Source organism: Chenopodium album, chromosome 21, assembly GCF_948465745.1.
Source record: "Chenopodium album chromosome 21, dcCheAlbu1.1, whole genome shotgun sequence".
NCBI classification, from domain to species: domain Eukaryota; kingdom Viridiplantae; phylum Streptophyta; class Magnoliopsida; order Caryophyllales; family Amaranthaceae; genus Chenopodium; species Chenopodium album.
Window position 1 is genome coordinate 40,344,932 of NC_137854.1, and position 11,664 is coordinate 40,356,595.

The 11,664-nt window shown below is 36.2% G+C and overlaps 1 protein-coding gene across 1 annotated transcript; it reads right to left on the minus strand.

Moving 5' to 3' along the window:
- Positions 1–10,294: 10,294 nt before the first annotated feature.
- LOC145600833 (trypsin inhibitor DE-3-like) lies at positions 10,295–10,927 on the minus strand. The gene has a single exon (XM_081656694.1). The coding sequence runs from the start codon at positions 10,925–10,927 to the stop codon at positions 10,295–10,297; it is 633 nt and encodes a 210-aa protein (XP_081512820.1).
- Positions 10,928–11,664: the final 737 nt, after the last annotated feature.

The window sequence follows — 11,664 nt, forward strand, 5'->3', positions numbered from 1 at the left end:
AAACTCGTATTTAACATGTTGAGATTTAATATATGAATGTTGGTCGTCAGTATTATAAAACTCACCGTCACTCACCATGGGGAAGGCTAGGGTAAGTTGATCTTCAATTGCGAATAGTTATTTTTTTTTTTGGTAGGAGAGAACGATGAGTTAACCCTTCCGACTTATAGGCTTATGGTCTATGGAACCTCATGAATCATATTAAATGTAAGGATTCTTTGTTAGTAACTATCTAATAATAAAAGTGTAAAACCTATATTTTCTGAGAAATTACCTAATAAAAAATATTTTATGAAACTATTTAATAAAATATTACCTCTAGCCAAATTTCCACCTTTTGCCTAATTTTTCGACATTAACCTACCTCAAAACACCCTTGAAACCATCGGGAGGGTTGGTTTTCAAGGTGGTAAGACTATTGTAAGGGTGGTCGGAAGATATTTCGAGTTGGTGGGGTGATTTTGGGCTAGAGATGGTGGTTTTAATTTGAGGGTGTTTTGAGGTGGATCAATGCCTAAAAACCAGTTTAATGATGGAAATTCAGCTTGATGTAGCAATTTAAAACATTTACTCGGTATCTTTTATTCGGTTATTTCTTTCCACATTTTTATTAAATATTTTCACATAGTATGAGTTTTATTAGGTAATTTCTAACAAAAAAAAAAAAAAAAAAAAAACAAATAGTATAGTTTTTGTCTTAATGAATCAATAAAAGAAAACAATAAAGGTCGCTTTCTAATTTGTACATGACCTATTATTTTTAGATACAATCTTGTTCTACATCTACCACACAGTTGACGCTTGTGGTCGACAAATTTTTTCGAGTGTAAACGTTCACGTTTTTTTTAGGCCAGCTCATCACAATGAAAGCTAAGTATTGTCCACCCTAGCATATGTCGGAAGTTGGCTCTAACAACAACCTTCCTATCTACTTAGAAGACTAATTTAATTTGTACATTACCACCTTCAACTGTTATGTTTGCATATATACGATCAATACAAAGATACTTGCGGTATAAACAAAGTATGTCCTTTTAGCTGCTCCCTTTATTTTCGTCAATGCAAGTATCAAGTATGTTCTATGTGGTTTTGTATAATCGTATCTATAGTGTACTGAAGTCACTGTAGTCTGATTCATATTCTTGGACTTTTGCTAGAATTGATAACCCAATTTTAAATACTACAAGAAGATTGGTTTGCATCATTACGAATCAGTATACTTGTTCTACAAGACGTTGATAAATATGACTTTAATAGTCTTGGTTTTATTCTATGATTTTAATTGTCATATGACTTTAATAGTCTTGGTTTTATTCTATGATTTTAATAGTCTTGTTTCTTTCCTATTGGAATGGACAGATTAAATTGTTGGAAAAAGATAACAAGCCCTGTTGGAGTCCAATGATGTGCATCCCATCAAATTATTGCATATTCTTTTAACTCTGCTACCAAGACCCCTCACATTTTCTTGGTGCTCATTTTTGCACCTTTTGGGTGGGATAAATTATCATATATACTTGGTTTTATCCTATTCTTACCTTTTTTTTTTAAATTATTATCCTAATCATCTTTAAACTTTTTTTTTACTGTTTGGAATGACTCATAACTAGATCTAGGACATAAATAAGAAAATTTTGTCTCATTCACATGATTTAATTTTGATGAGGAGATCACATTAATGTTAGTAATGTAGCCAACTTTCTTCTTGTAAGTACCTCATTATTGTATTTCTATGGAAATTATTTGAATTCTCTTATCTTGGATCAAGATGTTACCAAACTGTTAGTTCAATTTGCTGAACTAAGACACCTTTGGTAAAATGAATTTCTTTGCAATAGAAGTTTATAAGAGATTGTGCTGGTGGTGTATTGGATTCCTTTTAAATTTTTTAAATTGTATTTTCTGATGTTATTGACCTTAACTAATCTTATTTGCTGAGGATGAAGTTGTGATTTTGTGCTATGATTAAGTCATAGAAGCTTTTAAGCTTCTAAAATCTAATCAATGTAGTCCTCCCTAGAAAGTTACTTTTAAGCTTTTAAAATTTTTTTAATCATGGATATTTCTTGGTGGTTTGATCCTTTCTTGGTGGTTTAAACCATTGAGTTGTAATTACAAATTTTACATAGATATTATTTGAGATACATGCGGCTCTGGTTATTTTGTGATTCTGAATGATTTTTGGACTGAATTTATATTTGGACAACTACTTAGGATATATGTCTCTTATATAGTAATGACATGAATATTTTAGTCCATAAAAAAAATTTAACTTTATTTTTTCCAACTGTTTGTGTGATTTTAGGATGAATTTGATTAAGAGATCTTGGACTTAACCAAATCAGCCAACTAACTCAAGTTACTATATATTCAAGCATGTCTTCAGTTTTTGGTGATGTCTTTTGGTGAGTACTAAATTTATTTGACAATCCGTATATATGGTTTGTTCTAAGTTATATATTGTATACCCTTGAATCATGCTTTTCTTTATTATGCTGCAAAACATGATATATATCCTACACTATTGATGAGTAATTTTAAATTTATTCATGACCTTAAGCATAAGTGGTTTGTTCTAATTTTTTTTAATTACAGTTTGCATCAGGGAACTAAGGGCGACAAGGAGAGGTGCATATTTTGTACTTCCTCCGTTTTCTTTTACTTGCAACACACCTTTTAGGCACGCAGTTTTAGGAGATGATTAGTGAGGGTAAACAAGCGATTTTATCAATATAATTTTTACATGAAGATTAGAATAGGGTTAAGTATCATTTGTAAAAATTATAATGAATAATTTATCCGTTTACATTACATAAACCAACCCGACCTCAAAACACGTGCCACAAGGCTGTGTTGCAAGTTGTGTTACTTGTGTATGGTTGCTAAGAGCACCTTGATTGGAGAGCTTCATATTTAGATCTAGCCTACTGGTAGACTAGCACAATAGTAAATAGTTCTAGTATGTAAAAAATGGCTCAATGTATAAATATGTAAAAAAAATGCTTTAATATACTTCCTCCGTTTTCTTTTAGATGCAACACATCCTTTAGCGCGGTAATTAAGAAAAGTGGGGTTACATGATCTAATAAACTTAAAAAAAATAGGATGAGTGGTTGTTAAGAGTGTAATTTAATGGGCCATGTGCTTTAAATAAGTGATATAGTATATTTTTTCCCTAAAGTAACTTTCCTTTTATAGTGTGTTGCAAATATTGTGACATTTCCTTTTTAGGAAAGTGTTGCAAGTAAAAGAAAACGGAGGAAGTATAAATTTAATGAAGATATTGGATTTTTTTATAATAAACTATGATAGTTTTTTAAATGTAATCAAGGTTTATTGTTTGGATTGTTCAAAATATTTTCTCTCTCTAAAATTTGAGAGCATCTCTCACTAGAGGTGAGCTTGTCTAGCTTTTTGCTAGGGTTCTTATCTCCTTCTTCAAGGAGCCTTTCTGTTTGCTTTCTTCCAGCATATCTCCATAGCCCTTCTAGGTGGGAAGGGATTTGGATCGTTTTCTTGTAATTGTGGTGATATTATCCTCCTTTTTCTTTATCCAAGGTGATTAGCTTCTTGGTTTTGTCTCTAATCCTCGGTTCCCATGAAAGCCATCCACCTTTCAAGAACTTTTTCTTCTCCAAATATTTTCTGAGCGCCCCTCTTTGTTTTCTCCACCCAATATAATTTGAGCAGTTAATGCTCCTTATTTACTGGTGCAGTCACATAATAGCTAGAGTCGGCTAACCGTTTTAGCATATTTATTTCTCTGATGTTTGCTTCCCATGCGTGCTTGTGTTTACTCTTCCAAGAACTCAAGTTGCATGTATAAATGTACTTGCACTCAGCCTTGAATTTTCATTCCTGATCTTAACTTCTCTTCTTCTTTCTTGTCTTTTCTCCATCTTCTTAAATCTGTCCTCTTCTCCATCCCCCTTCTCTTATCTTTATTTCTTATTCTCTTTGTCTGGAACTATGAGCAATAATGGTAATCATCCAAATGCTCATAATGAACAACATATTCAAGATCTGCGTGGGGGACCATTAATCCCTACCCCACAAGATTTCAGCTTAGATAATGTGACAATCGATTTTAACTCGTGCGTCATTGGTCATTATGTTGGACCACGACCCCCCTCTGAGCATTTTGTGCAACACATTGTTATCTCTCGTTGGATAAGGAGGGGGGAAATTTTAATTCACAGATCTGGCCCGTTCTTTTTGTTTGAATGCAAATCAAGCAGAGACCAAGAAAGTCTCATTCGTGCAAGCACAGCCACGATTGATGGTCGATTAATAAACTTCATGAGGTACCAAGTTGATTATGTACCTCACCATATGAGCTTTACTCTAACAAGAGTATGGGTGAGGGTGTATGGCTTGCCCTTAGCCTACCTCACCTCTAGCTGGGCACGATAGATCCTTCGACACGTGGGATATATAGAGCAGCTAGATCATGAAGGAAGTGAGCTCCCAATGCAAGCTGAATTAAGAGCTCAAATGTTAATTGATCTCTCTATCCCCTTAATCCCAGGATGCTTCATTCCTTTGGAGGGAGATAGGGTAATATGGGTATACTTGAGATACGAGGGGATCTTCAAGTTTTGCAAGTTTGTGGACGGGCTGGCCATTCGACTAATAGGTGCACTCTCCATGCCGCGATTTCAAGAAGAAGAGTAAGGCGTAGGCTCGAAGAGGTGGAGACCGGCGGTGTGAGAGTGCTATACGGACCAGCCGAGTACCCTTTTTACTCCAACTACATCCACGGCTTGCCGGATTGGTATAGGTTTCGGAACACGGGCCTCGATCTGCGACAGTTTGATGCTCCAGAAGACTCTCCTCTCTATAGGAGATTACCAAGGGAGGATATGGGGTTTGATGAAGGTTACCAGTTTGACGAGCCCTAATCATCCCAAGAGAGTGACGATAGTGAGCAATTTCACACTGGAGAAGAAGAGTTATCAAATGGAGAGTCCGAGCTTGTGGAAATGGATGAGGAGCCGGTGCAGCCGGACCTCATGCTCTTACCAGGGCGACGCTTAGGCCTAAGCGGTGACCCGTATGCTGAGTTCATTCGAGAGGGTTCGCAAAACCCTAGTTTGGGAAACCCTAATGTGGGTATTTTTCGACAACCAAGGGCTGAACATCAAGCAACAGTTGATCTTTTCCCCCCCACCATGACCAGTTCGGGCTTAAGCCCAATTAGGCCCGCTGCTGCTATGGGCTCTTCGGGGTTTGCTTTGGGCAGTCTTCCCAACCCAAACCAGCACCGATTTGCAAACTCGACTTATGAGGTCGGTGAAGGCTCGTCGGTTCAGCAAGGAAATAGGCGAGGGGGTGGGCCAGGAACCATTTTTCATACACTGGGAATTTCAGAATGGGTCACTTCGCCTATTGAGTTTGAAAGGAGTAATGCCGTGATATATGGAAATTCGGAGGGGTACAATAGGGCTATGGTTGCCCCTCCCGGGATAAACATTGGTGGTTGGTTGGAAAGTTCTTCAATAATGGCAACTAGGAGGATTGAAGATGATGAGTATCAACCGGATGATGAGTATGCAAGCATTATGGAAGCAAGTACAATTCTAGCTTTGGGAATTCGGCAAGCAAGGAGGGAGGAAATCCGGGAAATTCATCGTACTATGAGGACTACTACTCCACCTTTCCTTCGTCTCTCTCCATCGGATTTAGCGGGGCTTCCAAATCTTCCTCTCACAGAGTTCGACCCTCCAAACACCCTGGTATCGCACCTTAGCTCTTTCAATTTCATGGATTTATTTAACTTTGATGATAGTGCAAATGACAAGAAACGAATTAGGGAAGCAGTTGGCCACCTTCCACACTCTTGTGATGGGGATTCGATGAGATACAGTGAAACTGACTATGAATGGGTTGAAAGAAAGAGGATCAAAAGGCTTCATAGGTGGTCCGAGAAAGGTGGTTTCACGATTTGGCTCAAAGATGGAAAAGGGGGGAATAAGTTTGCATCCAAGGCTATCTCCGATCCCGACATGGCTAGGGAATTTGGGGTGGATATTGATGGTGATATCTTGATGAGGGGTAAGAACAAGCGCCCTCAAGACATTTCTTCTTCATCTTCGGAGTCCTACAAGCGACAGAAAAGCGAGGAGGTTACTTCGGCCTATAGGGAGATTAGGGATGATATGGACATCGATCTTCAGTTGTCTTTGTTTGAGTCGGCAAAAGCTTCATCGAAGGGTAAGGAGGCTGCTCCTAGTCAGCCCCCGAAAGGGATATGAGTGTTGTGGCGTGGAATTGCAGGGGTCTAAATGATCCACACTCTCTTGCAATTCCCTACCTAGTGTGGCTCTATCGTTCTAAGCTTCCTATGTTTTTGTTTGTCTCGGAAACTAAGATGGATTTTACTAATGCGGCGGATAGTTTAAGTGTTCTAGGTCCTACTTCCTATTTTGGTTGGAACTCGGAAGGAAGTAGTGGGGGTCTCCTAGTCTTAGTATGGTCAAATGATGTAGTTGAATGTTTGTATTCCTCTAAAAACTTTATCCTTTGTAAGGTTTATGAATGTAATGGAACTTTTAAGTATGTGTTGTTCTTTTATGGCGAGCCTAGAGTAGAAAATAGAAGAACTGTATGGGAACAACTTCAATGGTTCCTAGAAGAGTTTAAAAATGTCCTAATCATAGGGGATTTTAACCAAGTAGAGAGTGGGAGTGACAAGTTAGGAGGTTCGACTCAAATTAGAGGAATTGAAGCCTTCCTAGATTGGAGGTTTAGTAGCAATGTTACGGAGGTTCCTTTTTCGGGACCTAGATTCACATGGAGCAACAAAAGAGAAGGTAATGAGCTCATCCTTGAGAGGCTTGATCGGGCTTACATTACAGAGGAATGGTTCAATCACTCCCCCGATGGGAGAATTTCTCATGAGCCAATTGTATGCTCCGATCATGCTGCTATCACCTACTATGATAAGGCTATTTCTCCCCCTTCTAATAGGCCTTATCAGATCGAAAATTGGTGTCTTTCCCAATGGGGTGAAACTAGTGACCTGTAACCTAACCTGATCTTAACCGAAAACCCATTTAATCCAATACTTTATGACCTAAACCCGAACCTGCCCCCTACCTGATAGTAACCGTCAATTGATTTAATCCGACCCGAAAACAGTCCGAACCTGAACTAGTACCTGACCCAATTATAACATGAACCCGAGTTATGGAAGGTTTAATAAAATTTATACCTTTTATTCAGCTTATATACTGGTATAATTCTGTAAACACTCAATCCGATTTAATAAAATCTTTTGTTCAGCTTATATAACTTTTGTTCTCTATTACTCGTATATAGGTTTAATAAAATATTGATGATGCTTGATCAAATTATGGAAGACGTAATTATATAGTTCAACTTGGCCACATCGATATTTATTAGAATTGAACTTGAACCAGAACTCGACTCAACACTAACCCGAACTTGAATGTACCATCTTGTTAACCCATCTAAACTCGACTCAACACAACCCAAACTTGGAATTGAACCCGATCTGATTTTAACTCAAATTGAACCCGACATTTATCCGAAAAGGTGAACGACCCGTTATAACTTGAACTGAAATTGACCCGATCTGAACGTGAACCTGATCTGAAGCTAGATTGACCCGACTTAACCTGATCCTTATTTAACCCGAGACCTAATTTGACCCGATCCAAACCCGACTTGAATACCCGAATTGACAACTCTATACATAACCAAGCCATCCATTAGTTATCTCAATTATGTTTGGGTTATTATATACTTATACTATGTACTAAAATAACAAAACAGAATTTTAATTAATTTTATTAGTGATTTTAAAAAAATTCAAAAATCAGTCAATTAGAGTAGTCTAATTTTAAAAATTGCGGTGACTACTGTTGAATTTTCAATATGAATTCAATAACAAATCGTCATATGACATTTGATCTACAAAAGGAATTGAATTTAACAAATATATGTAACAAATTGAATCAAATAAAGTTATTCTTTTATTATTTAATACGGCTATTGGGAGTATTTTGCAGGGGTCATATATACATCTTCCATATCATTAATATATACTCCCTCCGTCCCTAAGTTACATTCCTCCTTTCTATTTTTGGTACTCCAAAATTAAATTCCTCTTTTCTATCTTTGGTAAATTTTTTTTAGTAAATCAACTCTCTTTTTTTGTTTTATATTTAATGCTTTCTCACTCATCCTTACTTAATCTCACTCATAATATAATCATTGTGCCAAATTACAATGAATATAATTGGTTAAAAAATTTCAAGTAGGAGCATGTGATTGGTCCTTTTTTTTTTTTTTTTTTGCAAAGGATCGATTGGTGACATGTCATGAGTAACAACTATTCTATCTTTGTACTTTCCATTGCATTATCTAATTATTGTTATTTGTTTTATTACTCTCTCCTTAATTCCTGTGTAAATTTTCAAAGAGGAATGTAATTTAGGGACGGAGGGAGTACCTTTTCTGGGCATCATTCTACAATTTATTGTACATTATTCTACAATTTGTTGTACATTGCCCTGTTAGGATGATTTTTTGTTGATTAATGATTTATTAGTGAGTAATGATCGGTCCCGAGTACAAAGGTCTACTTCTCCTCCTTAGCCGCTTGCTCGGGCAACCAAGCCCGGCCTTAGTCACCAGAACGCAACTAAACTTTTGCACAATTTTAGGCTTCAATAATCCCTTGGCTCAAGTAATGGGCCTCAAATATTCAATTGTTCTTCAAATGCGCTCCCAAGTTTTAGCTTCCCTCTTAAGTTTTAGCTTCCCTCTTAGTAATGGGAATATGCCTCCAAAAATGCTAATTCCTTAAATTAAAAATAATGGATAAACACTTGAAAACAAATACTCCCTCCGTTTCATAATGTTAGTCCCATATACTATTTTGGGCATTTTAAAAAGATCTACCCATATTGAATATATTTCATTTATAACTTATATTTTTTGGAATCAAATGATTGTGGATTGATGACATGACTCTAAGTAAGGAAATTTTTGCCTTAAATTATGCAATTATGACTTATGTTTTCCTAATAAAAAATCAAAAAAGTTAAATAAGGTAAACTAATAATGAATTGTGTTGTACTTTAATGTTAAATTCCAAATATATTAGTTTTCTTATTTTATCTGACTGATTCCATATGGGACTAACATTATGAAACGGAGGGAGTATTAAAAACTTGGCCTTGAAAATCACAAATAAGCTAAAATAAGAGCAATGGGATGATGTTAAAACCATTATATAATAAAAGACACATCACTAATGCATTAGTGTTTCGGTTAGTTCAATTTCGTATTTCGGTTCGATATTTGAATGTGAAAATAATCCGGTTTAACCGTACAATTTTAGTTCCATTACTTTAATCATTTTAAGTTTGATTTATCAATTTTTCTATTAATTAAATTTTGATTTTCTTGATTTTTTGCACACCCCTAGCTGATATTTTTCATGGTTGTCCCTTGAAATATAACAATCATAATTTTTTTAATAATCTCTCGAAACTTTTGTCCACCACAAATTGTGGTAGATGTAGGACAAGATGTACAAAGTATTTGATTGGTGATCTTTGTGCTAGCTTTTATTTGGTCAAATGCTACGGGAAATCGTATCCGAAGTATTTGCTTCTACAACATAATACTACTATACATGACAGTTGCAACTTCCCTAATATACAACCTTCCTCAATCATGTATGTTATTATTAAGGCTTAATTTAGTCAAATAGTGTCAGCTGATTACGAGTGTACATTTCAATTATTATGATTAGGGATGTACAAAAAAAATCTGGACCGGTTTGAACCGGATCGGACCATAAAATTCAGGTCCGTTGCTGGTCCGTGAAAACCCACCCCTAGCTAGCCCTCCAAGGTGTACATAAAATACCCGAACCGAAAACTGAACCTGAACCGGACCGGGCTGACAGAACCAAGCCCACTGCTGGTCCGCATAAACCAGTCCATTCCGGTTCCAGTCCGGTCCGGATTTGCACCGGTGTACACCCCTTTATTATTGAGCCAATTTTATATTTTTTTTTTATATATTTAATTCGTAATTGCAACATTGTATTTTTTTAATTTCCAATACATATTTTATAATAATTTTTTTTAATTCTACTTTTTAGTAAAAGTTATAGAAAGAATATTTTAATTAACAACAAATTCAAAGCCAGAAGCAATTATTAATTTTAAACATGTAGTACTAGTTCCTCTCTGTCTAAACTTAACATCCCTCTCATACTTAAACATTTACACATGCACGTACAAAAGTGACAAACTCAAACATAAGAGACAATCTGTGGAGAATATTTCTCAAAAACAACAGGAAAAGGACTATCCTCAGTGACTCCCAATTTTCCATCATCAAGAATACTAACATCCTTACACTGCCTAGCCGAAACTCCCAAAATTTCGAACTCGATTGTGTGACAAAACTTAATGTTGTACACATTCTTACCAGTTTTAGCTCGTTCAACCTTAAAATAATAAGTAGGATCAAACGCCTCGTTAGTACCGACAATCACGTACGATTTGTCGTTGGCATCACTAGGAGCTACCCACCACCGCAGGCGTAGTTCTCTATTGCAGCTGGCCAAGTACCTGTCAAAGGAGAGCTCAATGGGAAGTGCAGTCGAATCGATATACGGTATTTTAAAAATAGTCGAGATCTTCACAGGAAAACCTTTGCTATTGGACGAATCTTGGGTTATAAAAAGAGGGCAGGGTGAAGAGTCCTTAACCGGTGCCAGTATTAGGCCACCATTGTTGCTTGATGAGTATGGAAGGATGAAGTAGTACCCTCCATTTTGTAGTCTGTGGCCGTCTACATCTACGATTGCGACGCTAGGAGGAGAGAGGACAAGGAGAAGGAGAGTGATAATTGCAGCAGTAGGGAGGATGAAGGAATCCATTTTTATTTTGTGTGTTTCTCTAGCTTTCTAGCTAGGATTTAGGTTATTTTTGTAAGTTTTGAGGGATGGCATTTATAGAAATATTACTCACTCCGGTTTTTTTTTTTTTTAAATTTTTTTTTTTTATTTGAACCATTTACAATTACGCGGAGTTTTAGGATAAGGAATTTAGTACTCCCTCCGTCTCTTTTAATCTTTTTAAATGTTCACTTTCTATCATTTATTACTCACATAATAAAGAGAAACTGGACATTAATAAGGAGACAAAAAGAGTATAACAAATAATGTGAAATTTTTTCTATGAAGGCGGATGCACGATGCTCCATGCATCCTTTTCTCTTTAAAAACGCGGAATGAACATTCCGTTGTTTTGTAAAGAACATACATTTATTTTGTAAAGAACATATAGTTATTTCATAAAGAACATCACATATAGCTGTATTGTAATGAACATATAGTTGTTTTATAAAGAATATATACCTATTTTGTAAAAAAAACATTCAATTTCATGTTCTTTATATGTATATCTAAAGAACATGTGTAATATTAATTAAAAACATGATAATTAGAGGTGATCAACTTTGGCCCGACCTGACCTGACCCGGCCCGGCCCGGCCCGGCCCGATTCATCCCGAAAATAGGGCGGGTTTAGACAAGCCTAAAAATGCATTTTTAGTTACAAAATCCAAACTCGGCCTGAAAAAAACCCGAAAAGCCCATTACATTTTCCCATCTTG